Source organism: Bombina bombina, chromosome 11 (assembly GCF_027579735.1).
Source record: "Bombina bombina isolate aBomBom1 chromosome 11, aBomBom1.pri, whole genome shotgun sequence".
NCBI classification, from domain to species: domain Eukaryota; kingdom Metazoa; phylum Chordata; class Amphibia; order Anura; family Bombinatoridae; genus Bombina; species Bombina bombina.
In genome coordinates this window covers 73,785,083-73,809,524 of record NC_069509.1, presented here as the reverse complement: position 1 = coordinate 73,809,524, position 24,442 = coordinate 73,785,083, and the positions used below count along the sequence as shown (strand labels likewise).

General features: G+C 37.4%; 1 protein-coding gene across 1 annotated transcript in view; it reads right to left on the bottom strand.

Moving 5' to 3' along the window:
- Window positions 1-24,442, bottom strand: part of GRAP (GRB2 related adaptor protein) — a 185,407-nt gene that overhangs the window by 124,904 nt on the left and 36,061 nt on the right. The window contains exon 4 of the mRNA XM_053694995.1: window positions 21,249-21,371. Coding sequence (XP_053550970.1) covers window positions 21,249-21,371 — 123 coding nt within the window. The remainder of the gene's footprint in view (window positions 1-21,248; window positions 21,372-24,442) is intronic.

Genomic DNA, 24,442 nt, shown 5'->3' with positions numbered 1-24,442 from the left:
TGTGGGTGAGTGTATGAGGATATCATCTAAGTACACCACAACACACTGTTGCAACATATCTCGTAGGACATCATTAATAAATTCCTGGAAAACAGCAGGAGCATTACATAGGCCAAAGGGCATTACAAGATACTCATAATGACCGCTCCTGGTGTTAAATGCTGTTTTCCATTTGTGGCCCTCCTTGATCCTAACGAGATTGTACACTCCTCTCAAATCAAGTTTAGTAAAGACCATAGCTCGCTTGAGGCGGTCAAAGAGTTCCGTAATGAGTGGAATAGGGTAAGCATTCTTAATGGTAAGACGATTAAGACCCCTATAATCGATGCATGGTCTTAACTCGCCACCCATTTTCTTTACAAAGAAGAAGCCAGCCCCTGCAGGAGAGCAGGATTTGTGGATGATCCCCCGCGACAGAGCATCGGCAACATACTCCTCCATAGCACAATACTGAAACAGACAGAGGGTAAACCCGGCCCGAGGAGGAATGGCTCCGGGTTGCAGGTCTATGGCACAATCGTAAGACCGGTGAGGAGGCAACATACCGGCATGCACCTTGTCAAAAACGTCTAGGAACTCTCTGTAATCCTCTGGCAATTGAGATACCGAAGAAGTGCACAAGACTTTAACTGGTTTCCCGAAAACAAGTGGAAATACATTGCGGAGACCACGACAAAATTTAGGACCTGTGCCAGTCGAGACTGGGATTGTGCTTTTGGAGCCAGGGATAACCCAGAACAACCGGAAAATGCGGAGAGTTTATCACCTGGAACTGGAGGGTTTCAAAATGGAGAGCCCCAACAGCCATGGATAATGGAGCAGTTTCGTGAGTAATGAGTGCGGGCTGAAGGGGTCTGCCATCAATGGCCTCAATAGCAAGGGGAACAGACCAAGGCAAAACAGGAATGGAGTGCTTTGATACAAAAGCACTGTCAATAAAATAGCCTGCAGCACCGGAGTCAACAAGAGCCTGGGTGACTATGGAGGAGTCCACCCAGGAAAGGACAACCATGACCAAAGGTTTCTCCTTTAGCGGTTCTGGGGACGAGGATAAACCACCCAAGGTCTGCCCCCAACAGGACCTTAGGTGTGAACGTTTCCCGGCCGTGTAGGACAAGACTTCAAAAGGTTGCCCTGTAACCCACAATAGAGGCAGAGCCCCTCCCTCCTCCTAAAGGCACTCTCCGCCATGGAGAGACACGTGAATCCCAACTGCATCGGCTCAGCAGTACCTGGTGACTCGGGACCAGGAGGCATTGGAGGAGAGGGAGGCATGGGTGGGAACGAACACGTAGGAGACAACGGAAAAGCAGGCTTCCGCAAGCGCTCCTTGAAAGTAGGCCTCTCTCTTAGTCTGATGTCAATTAGGATAAAAAAAAGACACCAATGCCTCGAGATCCTCTGGTAAAACTCTGGCAGCAACTTCGTCTTTAATTGCATCAGAGAGCCCATGAAAGAAGGTGGCAACAAAGGCTTCACTGTTCCAACCTACCTCTGCGGCAAGCGTACAGAACTCAATGGCATACTGAGCAACAGATCTTGTACCTTGCTGAATGGACATGAGTCGTTTAGCAGCAGAGGAGGAGCGAGCCGGAACATCAAATACCCTTCAAAGGGAGGCCACAAATTCAGGGTAATTTGAAATCACAGGTTTATTAGTCTCCAACAAGGGATTAGCCCAGGCAAGAGCTGTGTCAGAGAGTAACGAGATGAGAAATCTCACCTTAGCTCTGTCAGAGGGAAACGCCTGAGGTAGCATCTCAAAGTAAATCCCCACCTGGTTCAAAAACCCTCTGCACTGATTAGGATCGCCTCCATATCGCTGAGGTAGAGGTGCAGAACCGGACATGCTCCTGGTAGGACTAGGTGCAGCAGCGGAAACAGGAGCAGCCATAACTTGCGGGATACTTTGGTCCAAATGTGCAGTGCGAGTCAACAGGGTTTGCAGGGCTAGTGCAAATTGATCCAAGCGGTGATCCTGTTCATCCATCCTGGAAATTATGGTAGGTAAAGGTGGATTATTAGCACCATCAGGATTCATGGCCCTTGCGTAATGCCAGGGTGCCAGGAATCAGACTGAGACGAGAAGTGAAAAATAATCACACCTTTATTAATAGTAAAAAATAATAAAAAGTCCACAAGTCAAATAACAAGCCAGGAATCAAAACCAGAGCTGGTAGTCAGATGAGCCGAGTCATGAGCCAAAGCAAGTAGTCAGACGAGCCGGAATCAGGAACAAGGAGAACAGCAGAGTCAGGAACAAGCCAGGGATCAGGAACCAGGAGGGATGTCACACAGCCAGGTAATACACAGGAGCTCTCACAAACAGGTCTGAGACAATGCAAGGGCAAAGTATACTGAACAAAGGCCCTTTAAATAATAAGTGATGACATCACAATTCTGAGACTGAATCCTGTCTCACACGGATGATGTACACCAGTCTGGCCATAAAAGGAAGTGCAGGAAATGAGCAGCATCACACAGTATGCACCAGAGTCAGCAAGAGAGGTTAGTAAAATGGCTGCCAGCAGCACATGGCAAACAAAGAAGGGAAAAAACCCTGACATCTTTCATGCAAGGTATTCTGGATGTTTTCCATTACTGGTAGTGATGATAGAAAAAGCATACACTCACTAGTCTCTACAAATTAAAGGGAGATTAGACTGCTGGGCCCAGCTATAGTAGAATTGTAACTCTTCAGAGCCCTTCTCTTAAAGGGACAGTCTAGGCCAAAATAAACTTTCATGATTTAGATAGAGCATGTAATTTTAAACAATTTTCCAATTTACTTTTATCACCAATTTTGTTTTGTTCTCTTGGTATTCATAGTTGAAAGCTTAACCTAGGAGGTTCATATGCTAATTTCTTAGACCTTGAACCCCACCTCTTTCAGATTGCATTTTAACAGTTTTTCACCACTAGAGGGTGTTAGTTCACGTATTTCATATAGATAACACTGTGCTCGTGCACGAGAAGTTATCTGTGAGCAGGCACTGATTGGCTAGACTGCAAGTCTATCAAAATAACTGAAAAAAGGGGCAGTTTGCAGAGGCTTAGATACAAGATAAACACAGAGGTTAAAAGTATATTATTATAACTGTGTTGGTTATGCAAAACTGGGATATGGGTAATAAAGGGATTATCTATCTTTTAAAACAATACAAATTCTGGTGTAGACTGTCCCTTTAAAGGGACAGTCTACTTCAAAATGTTTATTGTTTAAAAAGATAGATAATCCCTTTATTATCCATACCCCAGTTTTGCACAACCAACATGGTTATATTAATATACTTTTTACCTCAGTGATTACCTTGTATCTAAGTCTCTGCAGACAGCCTCCTTATATCAGTGCTATTTACAGACTTGCATTTTAGCTAATTAGGGCTGACTCATGAATTACTACACAGGAGTGAGCACAATATTATCTATATGACACACATGAACTAGCACTGTCTGGCTGTGAAAGCTATAAAAATGCTTTGAGATAAAGGCGGCCTGCAGAGGCTTAGAAATAGCAGACATTTAGAAGTTAAAGGTTATCAAATATATTAATATAACAATGTTGGTTGTGCAAAGCTGGGGAATGGGTAGTCAAGGCATTGTCTATCTTTTTAAACAGTAAACATTTTCATCTTCGTAGTTAGCGCCGCCATCTTGGAAATAAGGAATTATTGCCGTCTGTGACAAAGGCAGTGCTCATTCTCAGAACAGTAACATTGGCAGCTCTTTCACAGTTGCATCATTAGCTTCAGGTTAGGAAGTACGATACAGAGTAGGAATGTTACATTTTTGAGGGGATGCATTGCTTTATACATATACATATATATATATATTTACTTTTAAACTAAGTAGAAAAATTGCAAACATGTTAAGCTTCAGCCTGAAGTCATCACACACAGATTACTGATCTGTCCCAGGGTGCAAGAATACGTGAGTTCCAAGAAAGCGGCACCCAGAATGAAGGTGCAGAGCTTCACCAACCAGCATCTATAAAGAGCTAAAATAAGACAGCAGCTTTAAAGAGAGTTGCAAGTACAGGGGAAAAAAACAGCAAGATGAATAGTAACCATGCTACTGTACTTGTTCCTATAGAGTTTAATTTCCCTTTAATAGTAGTGGGAATAGGTCATGACTGCTCAAACATCAGTAAACATGCTGAAGGCTGAAAAGTAGAATTCCCTCATGTTTTGCTGTTTTGCACACACATTTTGGGCCAGGTTTATCAAATGATCCAGCTGCAGGCTCGCATGAGTGAACTAGCTCCTGTTATGTGGCGTATCTCAATTACCCCAGACTTTTCCGATTGACAGCCCTTGCTCTTGCACGATTGGCTGCGCACAAGCATGGGGCGGCATTACATACTAGTCATAGGGGTCAATTTATTATAGTGCGAGCGGACATTATACAATGTAGTGTATCATTTCCCCTGCACATCGATAAATGCAGACAGCATATGCGATATTGCACCAGTTCTTATGAGCTCCTGGTGCAATACCGCCCCCTGCAGATTTGCGGCCAATCGGCCGCTAGCAGGGGGTATCAATCAACTTGATCGTATTGAATCGGGTTGATTTCTGTCCGCCGCCTCAGAGCAGGCAGACAGGTTATGGAGCAGAGGTCTTTAGGGGCATCAAGCTCCGTACGAAGCTTGATCAATTGACCCCATAGTGTGCAATGATAAATACAAGGACGCAATGCCAGGTGGACATTTGTTAAATCGGCCCCTTTATGAAATTAAACGAGGTGTATATCAGTTGAGGATTGAACTTTTGTCACTTGTTTTTTTCTGCAGTGTAATGTCACCTGATATTACAAGGACGCAATGCCAGGTGGACATTTGTTAAATCGGCCCCTTTATGAAATTAAACGAGGTGTATATCAGTTGAGGATTGAACTTTTGTCACTTGTTTTTTTCTGCAGTGTAATGTCACCTGATATTATTAACTCAATGTTGTCCTATGCATGGGAAATTTTAAAGCGTGAGAAAGCCCCCTAAGGTACAAACCTAGTAAGGCTCCAGGCAGCTTTGTTTATAGCTAAATGTAAACAATGATATAGATCTATCTGTCGCTTTTTTAGCTGTTTCTGACAAACTTACATTTAATTCAGTTCACAGTTCTCTTCTAAGAAAGTGTTTCTCATTGCCAGTCTTCAGGACACACTAACAGGCCAGATTGTCAGAATATCTGAACTAAAAACAAGGTAAAATTATCGTCTTATTAGTAACCATAGTAATTAACCTTCCCTTGCGCAAGGTAATCATTAAAATATGGCATGTTAGTGTGCCCTGGAACAGAGAAAGACTGGTCGAAGATAGAGGAATGAAACCAGTCACACAGTGTAGATTAGACAGATTAGATAGATATAAGAAACCTTTGCTAAATTTAATGTTCCCATATTCATGTCTGGTTAAACCTGTTAGCTGCCATGTTATATAATACAGCCCTCTTTGGCAGCCAAAGGGTTAAACCTTTAATTTATGATCTCACGTTATAATCGAGACTAAATAACAATTATCAAATGTTTGTTATCGCACCTTTTGTAATATATATTTTTTTTCTTTGTTTAAAGGATGTTTTGTAATGTTTAAAATTGATGTATTAGGTTTCAGAAAAATAAATGTCACATACAGTGCAGGTCTGTCCCCATACAAAATATATCAGCTGTCACAATGCTGTACAGGTCCACACCCTGTCGGTTTGTTCAGTACAGGAATATCAATTTTTCATTAAAGAAAACTGTAATGGAAAAGATGATACATTGTTTTAATTTAAAATATCAGTATAGATTACACACTATACATGTAAACAGGCAAAAAATGTTTTGTTTTGAAAAATGGTTCCTCACCAGGGCCGTCTTTAATATTGACTGGACCCTGGGCAAAAAATTTCTTGGCCCCCACCCCATGCAATTTCGCTCTCCACCCCAACATCCCAAAAAACAACTAAATCAATTTATTTTATAATTGTTTTCAAAAATTTTAGCCCAGCAGTGGATCATCCGCTGCTGGGCTAATCATTTTTAAAAAATGATATAAATTGCAATATGTGAAACTGGACCTAAGCAGTTTTAATAAGTAAATAAATATATAAATTCCTCCACTGTGGATTCATTTAATATTCTTTTGAATGTAATTCTGGTGTGAGGTTAGCTGGTTAAAGAGATTTAGGGCAGCCAACAGGAGCAAAGCAAGTTAAAGACTGAGGAGGAAGCATGGAGGTGCAGACAAATATAAGTTTACTGACTGAAACAGCAGAACTGCTATGGGAAGCTGTAAAATCTGAGACAGAGAGAAAACAAAAACTATAAAAATAAACCTTACATTAATGTGTGAAGTATCAGCATGACACTATACATCAGCCACAGCAGCACATGTCACTTCTTTGCTAGAAACAAGTTCCCTCTCGCCCTGCACTAGACAATGCTGCATGGGGAGGGGCGTGTGTGCACTCACTTATTCTTCCCACTGACACCTTTCTACAAAGCACTGTTCTCCTAACAAACTTCAGTTAGTTAATCTTAGGGCCACAGCAGAAAGAGCAGGGCTAAGGGGACCAGCAGACTGGATGCTGTCTGCCCAAGGCTGCATGGATACAGTGTGAGATGTGTCATACAGCCTCAAGACTGAAGAGAGCAGTGTATGCATCTGCACAGATGCTCAAATCCTCACATGCCTGCCGCTCCAGCTTTCTGCTGCATGCGCCTACATTCAGCCCTACCCAGAAACAATCCCCACAACCAGAGCAGTTACCTAGTAACAATGGTAACCCCAGTAGGCCCTTTTCTGTGTAGAACACATTTAAACAGATCAAGAGATGTAAAAATGAGAAAATCGAAACCAGGGGTCGGATTAGCTAAAGGTCTTTGGGCTGGTAAAAATTCTTTGAGTGGTCGCTATTAGTAGTGGAATTATCTAAAGCCATTATTTACCGTGAAATAAAGGGTGTGTCGCTAAGGGGCATATACTGCATTTTTGTATGGGAAGTAGATGCATATATTACAAAAGTTGCACAATGGAAATCGTAAATTAAAAATCATACAAAAAAAGAAAAATGGAACCATTCACACAATAATACGCATGAAAAAAATTGTACTGTTAAGGTGCATCAAAAATTGTGACAAAATTGTTCACCAAAAATCGTATTTTATGAAAAACATAACATTTGTATTTTAATTACACAGGAATATATTGTATTAAATATGCACAGTGTAAATCGTAATTTAAGTACACAGGATGTGCAAAAAATACATAGAAATTTGTACTTATAATAAGTACCAAAAACGAAGCGTAATTTTTTTATTTATCGTAAAATGAGCTGAACATGGTGATCTATGGTCATATATATGAAATTGTCTCTCAAATGCCAGTGTAATTATCTAAACATTACTGTCCTACAGATCTCCCTTTTTTCTTGCAATTTAAAAGTTGGCGAGGTTGTGACAAAATATGCAAAACACTTAGGGTTGGATGACAAGTGGCGCGCTATTACAAGTTGAATGTAAACGCGATTGTGTGAGTTCAATCACATTTTAACACTAGTCAGGTTAGTGGGACTGAAACCCTCACATAAAGAGTAGTGCTTTAAAAAAAGTTGCATAAAGCATTTTATACATTTCATTCAAACTAATTATTCATATAAAAATATTAAAAAAAATAAAGTTATAAGGGTTAAAAGGTTTATGGTATATGACAAGGTGTTTACTGCAAAGGGCTATATGTTATATACAAATACATATACATATCTAAATATGTGTATTTGTGTGTGTGTGTATATATATATATATATATATATATATATATATATATATATATATATATATATATATATATATATATATATATATAAATATATATACAGTATAAATTTGGAACGAACAATAGCATAATAGTTTGTTCTATGGCTAGTTACCACCCAAGAAGCAGCCTCTTTTTGCTCAACATGTGCCTTTCACAGAGAAGAACTTTCCTGAAGCATATCAGTCTGATCCTGACTTCACAGTACAGTACAGCCCCAAAATACCAGGCAATCCCTCTCTGAACGAGAGAAACAGCAAAACCCCAGACGTACGCCTGTAGATAATTTAGATTTTTTTTTACAGTATGTATAATACTTTTTAATAATAATTATTAATATTTTTTATATTTTACATTTAATATACAATAACACACATTGAGGTTAGCAATTCTTCATGTGAACTAACCAAACACTGAGTTAGACCTTAAGTGCAAAGTGCAATGTGCATATTTTACATTCCTATGTTCTTCACATAGAGAAAAAAATTAATTCTAACTGAACACATGGGTAAGCCAATGACAATCAGTAAATATATGCAGCCACCAATCAGCAGTTAGAACCTAGGTTCTTTTCTCCTTCTGAACATGCCTAGATAAACCTTTCAGCAAAGGATAACAACAGAAGGAAGCAAATTAAATAATAGAAGTAAACTGGAAAGTTGTTTAAAATTGTAAGCTCTGTCTGAATCATGAATGTTTAATTATGACTTTACTGTCCCTTTAAGTTTGAATTTAGTGTTCCTTTAATGAGAGTTCCCTATTTAACCCATTGAATGTAATATATATACTTTTGTATATAAAAAAAGACTTTAAAACTCCTTCTCTTGGTTTGTAATGGCAACAAGAATAAAGCTTAGTGGGATTTTCTCCAAAGCTCACATCTTAGTCGATAAGGACCAGCGACTGCGGTCTTTCAACATGATGTCATATGTTTTTCCATTAACAATCTCTTATACTCAGAGTAAGGTCTTTGATACAACATTAGTGAAATTTGTTTAAAAAGTATGTTTTAAATCTACTGTACCTTTAAGTGATTTTGGTTGAAGATAACTGCAGAGGTACATGCACTTCAATGAAAGTTAAACAACTTCATGGTAAAATGTCCATTTACTTAGTAGGGATAAGTGAATGTTTCTGAACATATGTTAAAAATAACAAATGATCAACATTTTAATAATCAGAACATTAGCTGTAGGATAACACTTTACCTTTTCATGACCCCTTATCGGACTAATAGAAGGCTGTAGCCCCTATATAGAACATTATCATACTATATGAAGTGATATATAAGTGATCATTCACAGTCAGGTTTCAGATATATTGTTTCAGAAAATACTATGATAGCTATTGAAAAACCTTTAAAGGGATACTGAACCCAATTTTTTTTTCTTTCATGATTCAGATAGAGCATGCAATTTTAAAGGATTACTAACTTTTGTTTTTTTACTTCCAAACGGACCACAGATTTTATATCCCATACATAAATCCAATCTAATTTACCTTCTTTTATACTCCAACGATGCTGATAATCGTAATAAAATATAATTTTATATTTTAGGCATGACATCACTTCATCCAGCCCTCAAATATGGGCCGTACATGGTATAAATCAATTTCCAATCGTATGGCGAGTTTATGAATAGAATTAGCAGATTGCGGCACTGATGCCGACATTACCCACAGTAATTTCTATCACGCATGCGCATTTGAAAGGGGTCTACTACATCCAGAACAGACTTCAAGCCGGTGACGTATTCAATGACGTTGCACTAGCTTGCGCATGCACATCTCTGAAAACTGTGGCCATGTTCCAACCTGTGCTGTCAGCCCTGATTAGACAAACGAAAAAGCTACCAACTAAGTGGGTTTGGAAAGTGTTAAAAATTCGGGGACACAATGCTGCAAAATGGTAAGTATTTGAAACGGATAGGGAATTGTAAAGGTCTTTATTTTCGTAGGTTATTTGTATTTGTAAATCTTTTTTTTTCCTTCAGTGTCCCTTTTAGCAACTTTCTAATTTCCTACGATTATCAATTTTTCTTCGTTCTCTTGGTATCTTTATTTGAAAAAGCAGGAATGTAAGCTTTTGAGCCAGCCCATTTTTGGTTCAGAACCCTGGATAGTGCTTGCTGATTGGTGACTACATTAGCTACCAATTAGCAAGCAGTACCCAGATGCTGAATCAAATATGGGCCAGCTCGTAAGCATACATTCCTGCTTTTTCAAATAAAGAAACAAAGAGAACGAAGAAAAATTGATATCAGCAGTAAATTTAAAAAGTTGCTTAAAAATTGCATGCTCTATAATTTAGGCAAATTATAACATCTCTCAGTATGCTTTTTAAACTTATCTTCATCTGAAAAATCATCCATAAAATATTAATAAACAGGGTACAAATCCATGTTGGAAACAGTCTATAGGATTCCTCTTATTCAGATATTGTTTCGTCTTGTTCTTTCTTCCTGATTACGCTGATTTACAATTTTATTTGGTCTGCTAAATGTTGTGAGAATGCTAGTAAGTTAACATGATCAAAAGCTAGATCCTCATGTTTAATCTCCAATGGACATTATATCTGTTTGAAACTCAGCCATGGGCTCTATTTATCAACTGCCTGGTGGATGAGGTTTGCTATTATGATCCTCGTCCGCCCAGCCTCACATCTTGTGCAATGCCGCCCCCACTTGTGAGCAGCCAATCGAGAGCAGGGGCTATCAATCATCCTGATCGGATCAGGATGATTTAACTCTTCTGCACTTTAGGTGGCAGAGAGGTTAGGACCATTGCTACTTAACTAGCGTTTCAGGCTCGCTCAATACTGGGGCACCCGATGCTGCTCTTGCAGCTGTTGGATTACATTCTTTTGTACGAAATGCATAATGCTTCTCATGTTGGCTATAAATAAAGTCAGTTATTTTACCAATATGAGTCAAATCTGCTCTATGATTAATATCTCCTAATACTGAGTCAGGTTCCATTGATGCTACATTACTACAGGTACAAACCCCCTAATTCAAAAATCCATAATTATTCTGAAATTCAGACTTTTTAATCAATTTAAAAAATAAAAAAATGAATACAAATTATTATTTTTCTCCACCAGGAACAAGCAAGTCCCAATCTTCTCTGCCTGTGTCTTCATTTTAGTTTTTGTGTTCTAAAACACAAATGCTAGCCCATATTTATTTTAAACAACTATTTCCTTTCTAGCTACAGTACTTTATCCTTCTGATATTACTATGTATACAAACGCTTAAAACATTATTAAAACTACCTTTAGCTTACATGTATAAACTGTATAATGACATGTAAATATCACCTAAATGACATGATATTGTTGTCTATAATTGCTCCCATTCCCTCTCCAAACTGTCCCATTTTACAGAAGCAAATGTACAAAAATTATGAAATCCAAAGATCTTCCGGTCCCAAGCAGTTTTGTTTTGTACCTTTTCATTGTTCATCCATAACCTGAGAGTTTTCAATCAGTTTCTAAGAAAGATGATCCTTGACAATAGGTTTTGTCAAATTAAGTGATTTATGCTTCTTACAATTAAACTGGGCAAAGAGCATGAAATCCCATGGTGTGCATGGTTTTCAAAACATTACATAAACAAGAAAAAGAGTTTAAACATACATTTTCAAAGAATTAATAACAATAAAAAAACAAGCTAGAGGCTATAGCATTGTGTTCCATAACAGCACATGTATTATATTTGGCCTAGTAACAACACGTATGCTGTAAGTGTGATTCCCATCTAAGAACCTGAGATGACTTGAGTCACAGGTAAAGAAAAACCCTAAAATGACTACCATCCTAACATGGCGGATTGGCCTACCAGGATACCAGGAGATTTCCCGGTGGGCTGCAGCAGCTGGGACTGAAAAGCTACAATTTAAAGAGGTAATTAATGGATGCAATTGGGTTGTAGGTTGCTATATAACATCACTCTGACATTTTTATTTAATACAAAGTAATATAATTTAATTCTGATATAAATATTGTGGAAGGAGTGTCCCAGTAATCCCCTTTGAGAAAAATAGGATGTGTGCATTCTACCAACTCAATGGAAAATAGGGCTGGTCTTTATATTTTTCCAGGGCTGTTTTTCATTCCCAGTCCAGCCCTGGTAAAGCCGCTGTGTAGAATTCAAATAGTGTTAAAATAGGGAATGAGCAAAACTGGGCCACAGCAGCCAATCAACATTAAAACAGTGAATCTTGTATTCCTTGTATTTTTAACTTTACATTCCACTACTCTTAATGATTTCTGGAGTCAATGATAGTGGATAGGCAATGAGTGAATCCAGCTCTACACAAAGTGCCGTTATAGATAATTATGAGTATTGCTGACGCCGTAGCTTTATTTATATATCTGTGGCTTATGTCCTTGGTAATGTCAATTTTGTTGGGTCAACCCACTCCAAATGTTAAAGTTAAAATGTTACAAAAACAATAACATAAGTCACAAGCCTTGACTGGGACTGCAAAGTGAAGCCAAAATGTTTAATTACAAGTTTTGTTTCAATGTCTGCTTGAAATGGGGGATGGTATCTTGGAAGGTCTCATCTTCTCAACTTCCAAGTAAGATATTATCACCAGACCAGCAATAAGAAGCCCTCAACCATAGGCCAAAGTCTGCAAATACCAGGTTCAGGCAACATAGCCCAGTGCAACAAAGCAGATTTGTCAAACTGGGTCATCCAAAGCGCTTACTATAACAGGCTGATTGCTGTCCACCGCCTCAGATGAGGCGGACGAGTTAAGGAGCAGCGGTCTTATGAACGCTGCTTCTTAACTCCTGTTTCCGCCAAGCCTGAAGGCTCGTGCAGAAACAGATGCATTAACATGCATATACAGTATGATAAATTGGCCCCCTATTATCAAATTTGCTTAATTCTCTTGGTTTCATTTGTTGAAGGAGCAGCAATGCACTACTAGTTTCTAACTGAACACATGGGTGAGCCAATAACAATCGGTATATATATATGCAGCCACCAATCAGCAGCTAGAACCTAGATTATTTCCTGCTCCTGAGCTTACCTAGATAAACCTTTCAGCAAAGAATAACAAGAGAAGGAAGCAAATTAAATAATAGAAGTAAATTGTAAAGTTGTTTAAAATCACATGCTCTATCTGAATCCTGAAAGAAAAACATTGGGTTTCATGTACCTTTAAAGGGACACTGAAGTCAAAATTAAACTTTCATGAATTAGATAGAGCTTGCAGTTTTAAAATACCTTCTAATTTTCTTCTTTTATCATTGCGCACAAACTTTTTATATACACACTTTTTAAGGCCCCAGCTACTACAGAGTTCATAGTGTATACGTATATGACTTTATGATTGGCTGATGGCTGTCACATGATACAGGGGGGGAAGCCAATTGAAGTACATTTTGTCATTTGTCAAAAAAAAATAATAATCTACTGCGCAGTGAGTCACCACTTAGTTAAACAATTGGAAAAAAAATCATAAAAATTTGATAATAAGTGAGATATTATACTTAGCTGCATTTTAGTGGCTTATTTGGGTAGCTTGCCTACCTACACCAAGGCAAACATTTAAGGGGAATCTTTCTATGATATATAAAGTACGATACTTTGAAAATAAATCATAATATTTATGCATTGCTTTGTTATATATGCAGGCTATGAAAAAAATGTGAAGCATGCCAATGCCTGCCTTTCTAAAGGCAGTAAATCACTAAATGAAAATGTCAATGTAATGGTATTGGTGTGACAGTCTCAGCCAATCCCTTTAGCATTTTGGTAATAAGTCTCTATTGTCCATGCAGTACTACTTCACTGACCTCTAGTGGATAAAATAACAGTTACCTGAAGTTCTGAAATAGAATGGAATGTAAGAAATTACACTATCTATCCATAGCATCTGTTCACAACAACGTGAGCATGCACTGTTTAGACCGGCTTATACTAACTCAGCTAACAAAGTCCGGAATTTCAGGTCTCATAACCTTGATCTATAGACCTGCTTAATTTAAGACTATATCAAGTCTAAGGTATGAAGCCTGTTAATAAATATGGGTGTTGAGTAGGTGAGAAACTGAGCAGTGGTGCAGAGAAGAAGCTTAGGGAACATCTGCTGGTACAATTTAAATCTTAACTGTAACCCACGATATCTTAGCCCAAGTTTAACCTTCTTCATGGGGATATCCCATTTGGACCACCCATAAATCCATTGTAGGGCTTTGTTTAACTGGAGTATTACCATCAAAGCTCTTCTTCTAGAAGTCATATTAGGCAGTACACCCAACTTTTATAGTCCTTCATAGTAATGGCAGCGAAAAGAACAGAGGAGGTTAAATGCTTACTTTCACTTTGAAGTATTAAATAGCAATGTGTAAACAGACAGATACTACTACATCCACCAATTTTGGTCATTGCAAGTGGAGGCAATAACATGGGTGGAACATACTGCAATGTTGCAAAAGATTGGAGTGGAGTGGAAAAGAATCACTAAACCCTGACAAAAACTGACTAGAGGAGAGTAATAAACTTAACAAGTGGGAAGCCCCTTCACCATACCAATGGAACAACTGCATCTGCGAGAATTCAATTTATGGTGGTAACAGTGGGGAACATGGTCTACAGAACTGCTAATCAGCTGAGAGACAGAGATGCCAAGCTGAGATTTGTGTTTGTGACAGGTGGTGGAAATCTGCAAACCCCTGGAGTTACAACTGTGGAGGCAGCTTCCCAAGGAAAGGATATAGACAGTGTTCCCACATATCAAACTTAAGGACAGCTGGTGCTGGCAGTCCTATCTTACCATGTAGAACAGTTGTGGATTACAAGAAAAAGAAAGAAGTGAATAATCAACCCTCAAAGATTCAAGAGATTACTTATGGACCTCACTGCTGGCCCTGCTGTGTCTACAGTAGAAGACAAGGTCAGAGAGGTATCTGCAGCTGCATTGGTACATATAAGGCTCAGCCCCATAGAGACAGGATGTTCCAGTTTGATGAAACCCACAATACAGAACCACAGAATCTCCATCGGTGTTAAAGGGACACTGTACCCAAAAGATTTCTTTTGTGATTTAGATAGAGCATGAAATTTTAAGCAACTTTCTAATTTACTCCTATTATCACATTTTCTTCATTCTCTTGGTATCTTTATTTGAAATGCAAGAATGTAAGTTTAGATGCCAGCCCATTTTTGGTGAACAACCTGGGTTGTCCTTGCTGATTGGTGGATAAATTCATCCACCAATAAAAAAGTGCTGTCCAGAGTACTGAAACCGAAAAAAAAGCTTAGATGCCTTCTTTTTCAAATAATGATAGCAAGAGAACGAAGAAAAATTGATAAAAGGAGTAAATTAGAAAGTTGCTTAAAATTGCATGCTCTTTCTGAATTACAAAAGAAAAAAAATTGGGTACAGTGTCCCTTTAAAAAAGGAGAGTGCCCAACATTAACATTTCACAGTGATTTACAGTGGAAAAAGTAAAATAATTGAGTATGTCCTACTGCAGCTGTCTTACAAAGGTTTAAAGTCAATACTGTGCAATATAGACAGTGCTGGTAAGGCCAATAAAACAAACTTTTAAATAAAATAAAATAATTTCTCAAATCATACATATTATTTTAGTGTAAACAATCAATGACAATACAAACTGTGGTAACAGTATTGAGAACAATAAACAATCAATAAAAACAATAATATAAAACAAACACAGTACTGCTTGCCTAGCCAAGCTACAATCCATGACACGTTTCAGGGTCCCTCCTTAAAGGGACAGTATACACTCATTTCATATAACTACATGTAATAGACACTACTATAAAGAATAAGATGCACAGATACTGATATAAAAATCCAGTATAAAACTGTTTAAAAACTTACTTAGAAGCTCTCAGTTTGGCTCTGTTGAAAAGGTAGATAGAAAGCCCACTGCAAGTGGCAAATAAGACACTCCCCCCCTCCCCCTTCTTTTGCATATGAAAAGACCCTTTACACAAACAGGAGCAAGCTGGAGTAGGTAGCTGACGGTATCCAAACAAAACTTTGGGGCTTGGTTAGGAGTCTGAAAATCAGAGCAATGTTATTTAAAAATAAGCAAAACTATACATTTATTTGAAAAAAAACTTTATGGGCTATATAAATAGATCATCTACAAAACATTTATGCAAAGAAAAAATGAGTGTATAATGTCCCTTTAAGAAAGGAAGACAAACCCAGTTTTTGATTTGATTTCACTTAATTGACATAAAGAACTGTCCATATCTCAACTATATATGACACAATCCCTTTTATGTTCACTCGAACTACACCGTAATTCTCCCAAACACGGTCTACACAATCCTTTCGTAAGCTTTAAAATGGCGGCACTCAAAAGAAGAGCTAAGGTGTGTGTGTGTGTGTGTGTGTGTGTGTGGCGGGGGTTGGTTCCAGTGTATCAGTTTAAAAAAGCTGCATTTCAAACGTGTTCTTATGTGTCAAAGTTTTATATGCAACAACTTTCAATATGCACGATTATCTGAACCTTACTCGGCCTCCGTTGGCACTAATACTGCTCATTTGCAAGGGGGTTAGTCTCTGTGTTCACCGGTTGGGAAAGATCTTCCTCATCTGCAAGCATTCCCGCGTTTTCTAACCACGATTGCTATCTTCATGGGGGTTTAGTCACTTCACTTTTTTTTGGTCAGTCGGGAAACCGGCATAATTTAATTATTTTAAAGGGACAGTCAACACCAAACTTGTTATTGTTTAAAAAGAAAGACAACGTCTTTACTACCCATTCCCCAGCTTTGCACCCATTTAAACCTTTAAATTTCTGCCTGTTTCTAAGCCACTACAGAAAGCCGCTAACCACATGCTTTTTTATTTGGTTTTCACAACAGGAGACTGCTAGTTCATGTGGGTCATATAGATGCACTAATTGGCTAAAATGCAAGTCAATAGATAATAAATAAAAAGTCATGTGATCAGGGGGGCTGTCAGAAGATACTTAAATACAAGGTAATCACAGAGGTAAAAAGTATATTAATATAACTGTGTTGGTTATGCAGAACTGGGTATGGGTAATAAAGGGATTATCTATCTTTTAAAACAATTACAATTCTGGTGTAGACTGTCCTTTTAAAGTTGTTGCAATTTTTCAATACTGTTACACATTTCAGCATTAGAATGTCTTTATCATGGTAACTGACCATGTGTCCAAACTAAGTGTTGTTGAATATTAAGGGTATATCCATTATTTGAAAGTTTTTTCCTTTAAACCGCAATTTTCATAAAAGCCATTGTATATAGAATGTAGTATCCAATTTCATGTCAAACAATTATATTAAAAATCATCACAAACATAGCTCTTACAAATCCTAGTTGATTATATCTCTATAATAACTCATAAATTAATTATAAGTCATAAAAATACATCAATGCATAATACAAAAAAATATAAAATTAGAGTAAAAAAAATAAATGTATCATATATTATTATATGGTTCCTAGGTTATAAGATTAAAAAATCTGAACATATCTACCACAGGTAAAATTTATATCCTAAAAACAGTAATATATTTAAAATGATACCGGACTTTAACATGATAAAATTAGATATTCTCTAATTTATTAGGAAAATGGATTCAAGTCTAGTTCTGTATGGATTATTATTATAATCAGTTATTTGTAGAGCACCAACAGATTCCGCAGCTCTAAGTCTAAGTGTTAGTGTGTTAAAATAAAAAATAACTCAGCTTTTGCAAATAATAAACACTTTTCCATATTACCCTTTCTAGATTGTCTTGTTTTCTTTAAGCCCCAATATTTTAGCCCATCTGTTTTCTGACTATGACAACATTCTTTAAAATGTTTCAATAGTAAATGATCCTCATATCCCATTCTATATTTGAGAGATGCTTTCTAATCCTATCTCGTAAGGCATGACATGTTTGACCCAAATATTGTCTGTTACATGGGCATTGTATTAAATAAATAATGTTAGCATCTGTGCATCTAATCACTTCTGTTATATTAAATTCATAATTAGAGATTTAACTGTTTTTGTTTACTAAATTTGCATGCCTTACAACTATAGCATGGAAATAATCCTTCCAACTAACCTCAATGCAGGTCAATCTCATAGCTTCCTTTTCTCTTTGATTTAAACTCACTTGGGGCCAATATGTTTTTTAAACTTTTTGCTCTTTTAAAGACTACTTTCGCAAAATCACTGATTAGGTCTCCAATTATTGGATCCTTTTTGACTAGGTGCCAATGCTTAGACAAAATCTTTTTTAATCAATTTATGATCAGAACTATAATTTGTAATGAAAGTGGTTTCTTTTATAAATTTGTTTTGTATTCTATTTTTTTTATTTCACCCTTATATCTAATAAACTTACTATTTTCTTCTGCTCAGCAAGCATCTTAGCTTCACCATATCGTATCTACGTTCCCTGAATTTATCCTGTAATACCAATGCTTGCTTTTTAAAGTCATCTATATTAGATAGTTTCAGATAGTGGGCTTGACAGGTGAGTGCGTCTGAAGTCCTCTCAAAGCTCTTATTATATTGTCTAAGCAATTTACATCTGCATGTCTCAATGGTTTATTTCATCAGTTGTATGTTAGTGAAGTTTGTTCAAAATTCACAATACACTTATCTAACTGACAGAAAAAGTAGTGTGTACTAAACTCTAAGCAAATAGAAGGTTATCTGTAGCAAAAACATTTAAGAATAATTTGTAATGAGAGTTTATATCAGTGCTGAATGGTGTCCTGTTAACCTCTTCCCCTGTTTGATTGTCTATCCCAGGACCAGTCAGTCAACACATTAGATTTGCATAATCAACAAATGCAAGATAACAAGACAATGCAATAGCACTTAGTCTGAACTTCAAATGAGTAGTAGATTTTTTTATAACAAATTTCAAAGTTATGTATATTTCCACTCCCTTTGTACCATGTGATAGCAATCAGCCAATCACAAATGCATATACATATAGTCTGTGACTTCCTGCACATGCTCAGTAGGATCTGGTGACTCAAAAATTTTAAATATAAAAGACTGTGCACATTTTTTTTAATGGAAGTAAATTGGAAAGTTGTTTAAAATTACATGCTGTATCTGAATCATGAAAATTTAATTTAACCTGAGAGGCAGCTCTAATTTCTCTTGATCTTACAGGTTCTGGTTTTTTCTTAGAGAATTATCTGAGTTCTACCCCTGTGAAGTTTTTGAGAATCAGGACCATATTTTCAACAAAGTATACCAAGAATTAACTAAATCTGGTAACAGAAATAAACTGAAATGTTTTTGTTTGTTTTTTTAATTTCATGGTTCCTTTAATCCTCCTTACTCAGTTACTAATAATCATAATATCTTTATCAGTTATTTGTAGAGCACCAACAGATTCTGCAGCGCTATAATCATATGGGTAATATAGGTACCAAATACTCCAACATATTTACAGGTCCAAAAGTACTCCCCCCACCAAAAAAAACTTATAAATCCATTTTCTAAAAAAGAACTAAAATTATGTAGAACTTTGCAGCATCAATGGTATTAAAGGCACAGTAAAGTAAAAATTAAACACGATTCAAATAGAGCATGTCATTTTAAACAACGTACCCGTTTAGTCTATTAAATATATATATATATATATATATATATATATATATGTGTGTGTCTGTATACATATGTATGTATGTGTATGTATTATGTATGTATGAAGTGTGTTAAATGGACATTATACACCAATTCATTTAACTGCATGTAATAGACACTACTATAAAGAAGAATATGCACAGATACTGATCTAAAAATCCAGTATAAAACTGTTTAAAAACTTACTGATAAGCTTCCAGTTTAGCACTGTTGAAAAGTTTAGCTGAAACACCCACTGAAAGTAGTTGTATAGCAAAAAAAGCAGATAGTTTCCCCTCCCCCTTCCTCTGCATATGAAAAGACTCTTTACACAAACAGGAGCAAGCTGGAGTAGGTATACGTCGCTATTCTCCTAAAACTTTGGGGCTTGGTTTGGAGTCTGAAATCAGCGGAATATTATTTAAAAATAAGCAAAACTATACATTTTACAAAAAAAAAAAAGCTGTATAGGCTATATAAATGGATCATCTACAAAACATTTATGCAAAGAAAAATCTAGTGTATAATATCCCTTTAACGTATATTTCAAGAAAAAAAACCATAGTAATTGAAGAGCTCCACTACTTGTGCACCAATGGCTTATCACGCCATTAGCTTATTGTACCTACAGTTTAACACATTTTATAGAACTCTATTATATGAGGGATTTAGCGTACTCGGACTATCCGGTGTCCAGGTGTTAGCACACCCTAGACCAGTGATTTTCAACCTTTTTTTTGCCGTGGCACACTTTTTTACATTAAAAAAAATCCTGCGGCACACCACCATCCCAAAATTTTACAAAAACACACATTGTAGCCTAATACAGTATGTATATATATATATATATATATATATATATATATATATATATACACACACACACACACACTGTGCTATCATGCCATGCTTCCTACAAACTATACATGATATGGTTGTAAATGATGCCTGATAAGCCTGTCACACACCTCCCAATATTTCAAACTTTGAAAGAGGGTCACCCCCGCACTGTTGTCAGTCTGCCGCGGCACACCTGAGGATCTTTCACGGCACACTAGTGTGCCACGGCACACTGGTTGAAAAACACTGCCCTAGACTATTGCTTGAGCAATAAAATATTACTTTTAACTTGAGAGATGCTAGCACACAATAGTACAATTTTTTTTTTGCACTTCACTTGTAATCTAGCCCATTTTTGACAGGGCAAAAGAAATATCAAATAAAAAAAAATCTTCACAAGCATATTTTTTTTTGCTGACAGGAAAATATCACCTGAGCATCTCTATGTAAAAAAGGAAGATATTTTACCTCAGCTCAGCAGAGTAAGTGCTGTGTAAAAAGTTATACTCAGCTGCTGCCCAGCTGCAGGTAAAAAAAAATGAAGAAATGAACAGCAGCCAATCAGCATCAACAGTGCTGAGGTCATGAACTCTTTTACTGTGATCTCATGAGATTTCACTTAACACTCATGAGATTTAATTGTAAACTTCCTTACACTGAATAGGGAAATAAGATTAGTGTGCACGTAAGCTCACTCCCTTAGCTGTCCCAGGACAGACATACTGATTTGCTGCTTAGAAGTCCTTTACAATGTGATGTGGCTACTGAGGAATTTTTGAGGTAAAATATCTTCCTTTTTTACATAGAGATGTTCAGGTGATATTTTCTAGTCAGCTTTTTACAGCTATGCTGCATCACTTTCAAGTGTTTCAACATTTGAGTATCATGGCCCTTTAAGTTAATTTCTAGAAATATTGTACAACTGAATAAAAGTTGACGTATGTTTTGCTTCTCATACATTCAACATCATGTGCAAATAAGGTATAGGTGCCTAAGTCTTACTTTACTGAGATAGAGAATTCCCCAGGTGAGCTCTCACTGTCCCGGATTAAGAAGGCTCCCAGTTGCTTCCGCTTTAGCAATATTTCTTCTGCTACTTGTCTAGAGATCCTGCCAGCATACCACCTGATGGAAACACAGAATGAAACAGGAATACTGAGCATTATTGTGCCTCTATTCTACATTATATGGACAATATTGTCACGTGAACTGTAGCCTTGATACAAAGGGGCCTATCTATCAAGCTCCGAGAGCGATAAAGACCGCTGATCCATAACCCTGTCCACCTGCTCTGATGAGGCGGACAGGAATCGCCACAATTCCGAGTACGATCGGGTTGATTGACACCCCCTGCTGGCGGCCCATTGGCCGCGAGTCTGCAGGGGGCGGCGTTGCACCAGCAGCTCTTGTGAGCTGCTGGTGCAATGCTGAATATGGAGAGTGTATTGCTCTCCGCATTCAGCGATGTCTGTCGGACCTGATCCACACTGTCGGATCAGGTCTGACAGACATTTGTTAAATTGGCCTCAAAGTGTTAGTTCTGTGTAATGAAACAACTTTGCAATATAAATTATTTATTTTGCCCCCTTTTCATATAATTTAGCTATGAAAGAACTTGAAAAGCACCTGCTGACCTCTCAAGGTTAACTCTGCTACATATCTGTCCCTAATTGGCTTTAGCAGGCAAAAACTGCAAAACGATGCATTTTATACTAGCTTTATGACAGTGACTAGCCTTATTGTGTATGGACTAAAGCCCAGAGTGGCTCCTACAAATAAGGCAAATGATGGGCGGAGTTTAACTATTGATAAGTAATTGTAGTAAAATGGATGTTAATTGTTTTAAAAACGTTAAGACTTGGCTGATATGTTATTCTATAGCAACACAACAGAAATGTCTTGTAATTACAAGGTATTTACTCTCCCTTTAAAGGGACATGAATGTGTAAAAATAAAATTGTACTTTATTTAAAACCCTTTTGTTGCTTTATGTTAAATTGTTCAAAGGGGGTTAAATACAAAGTTAAAGTCATGCTGGTGAGCCAGTCAGGAACAACATACTGACCTTTACACCAATCTGTGTCATGCTCAGGAATAGTAGAGACATGCAAATTACAAGGAGTTGAACACATAGAGAAAAGAGGGATTTTGTTTTGTTGTCTAACATACTTTTATGTTACTTTAAAGTAAGATTAGACACTAAAGGGGCATGAAAGTCCAAAACAAACTTTCCCAATTCAGTTAGAGCATGGAATCAAAGAGTATCAAACTTACTTAATTATCTTGTTATCTTTTGTTGAAAAGAATATCTAGGTAGGCTCAGGAGCAGTGCACTACTGGGAGCTAGCTGCTGATTGGTAGCTGCACACACATGTGTCTTGTCATTGGCTTGCCAGATGTGTTCATCTAGCTGCCGTCAAGCGACTATGTAATAGCCCCTTTGCTGATTTTAATATAACATTCTTAGCTATACGTAAAAGATCTTTGCAATAAACTTTCCTTATTTATTTTGACCATTTCTCATGTAATTTAGTAGTGGAAATTGTGGATTTTTCTAATACTCATAGCTGGAAATGAACAATGCATACTTCTTAAGGCTTGCCCTGCTACATATATTTTCCTAATAGGCTTCAGTGTATACTGACATAATGACCATATCTAGCCTTGTCTACTCCAGAAAGATTGGCATTTGGCTATTAGAAAAACATTTGCAGCAAACAAGATGGTAATTTGTTTTAAAAATGTTTAGACTTGGCTGACATATTCTATAGTAAGACAAGAGTAATGTCTTGAAATTTCAAGATGATTACTTTCTGATGTGGTATAAAAAATAACATATATAAAAAAGAAAATATACATAAACATGCACACTTAGTTTATGTGCAGTAAATAATCTCAAGTCTATGTCAGAAGCGATGCTACCATCTGTCAAACTTGAAGGGCCGTGTTCCTGTTCCACAGCATAGATTCTGGTAAGATCGTTTCATATTTTATACATCTATGATAACGCTAGAAGACAAGGTCACAGTGTGACTCCTTTTATCTGTATAGAATCAAGGGTTAATATCTCCTGAGGGGGATTATTGAACAGGGGGGAATAATCTTATGTTTATTTGATTTTATGTGAGAGATGTTATAGGCTTATAGGCTGTTATGGAATATACAGGTTTCACTTTCACTTGAGAGCCATGCAGCTTACAAGCTTTGCGCGCTTTTTCTCATAGCAGGGACGGTCCTGCATTGTGCACCATGTGATTCTTTCCCTCTTTCCTGACCGGGATAAATCTTTGTACTGTCTGGGTCATAGGAGGTGGTGAGTGCCCCAGCCATTTGGGTATAAAGGTGCAGTTTTTTTGAATGAAAGAAGATGTTTTATTTCTCTAGTTCTCCGGTTATTGCACTAGCGATGGAGGATTCTGTTACCTTAGAGGGATCTACCTCTATTCCTAAAGAGCAATTCCTCTTTATTTGGTGAGGAGGCCTTAGTTCCGCCCTCTCAATTATGTTCCATATGCCTTGATAATGTGATAATATCAAACATGTTTGATACCACAGAGCCGTCCACCTCTGAGGAGCTGTCGTCCAGTGAGGTGCGTACCCTACATGCTTATCTCTATACACATGCAGTTTTCCCGTAGCATTGCTGATCCTCCATCTGGAGGCAGCCTTTTTTCACCAGACGTTACTGCACAGTTCAGACTGCGGTGTCTGCGGCCTTTAATGCTTAACCTCACCATGCTAAGCGCAAGCGAAAGGTTACATATTGCACTCCTTTCCAGAGTACATCAGATAATTTATTGGATTTAACTGATAGGGTTATCCGAGGATGAAGTTCTTTTTGAGACTTCAGAGTATATAATTCTGGGTCGGAGTCTGCTGCCTCTAAACCTCTGGCTGCGGAGGAACCAGACTTTAGTTTTTGGAATCTGCGCTTCTTCCAAAGGAAGTTTTTGGCGAATTCAGAGGTTCCAGAGGCCAAATTGCCTGATGAACCTTTAATTCCTAAATTGGATAGAGTTTGAGGACAGGGTGGTACCTTATCCTTCCCTGCTCCTGTTAGATGGCGAACATTATTAAGAATGAATGGGACAGGATAGGATTCCTTTTTCCCCTCTTCTTCCTTTAACAAATTGTTCCCGGTCCTGGACTCTCTATAGAGTTGTGAGGTTCCGTCCCTAAATGGGATGGCGTTATCT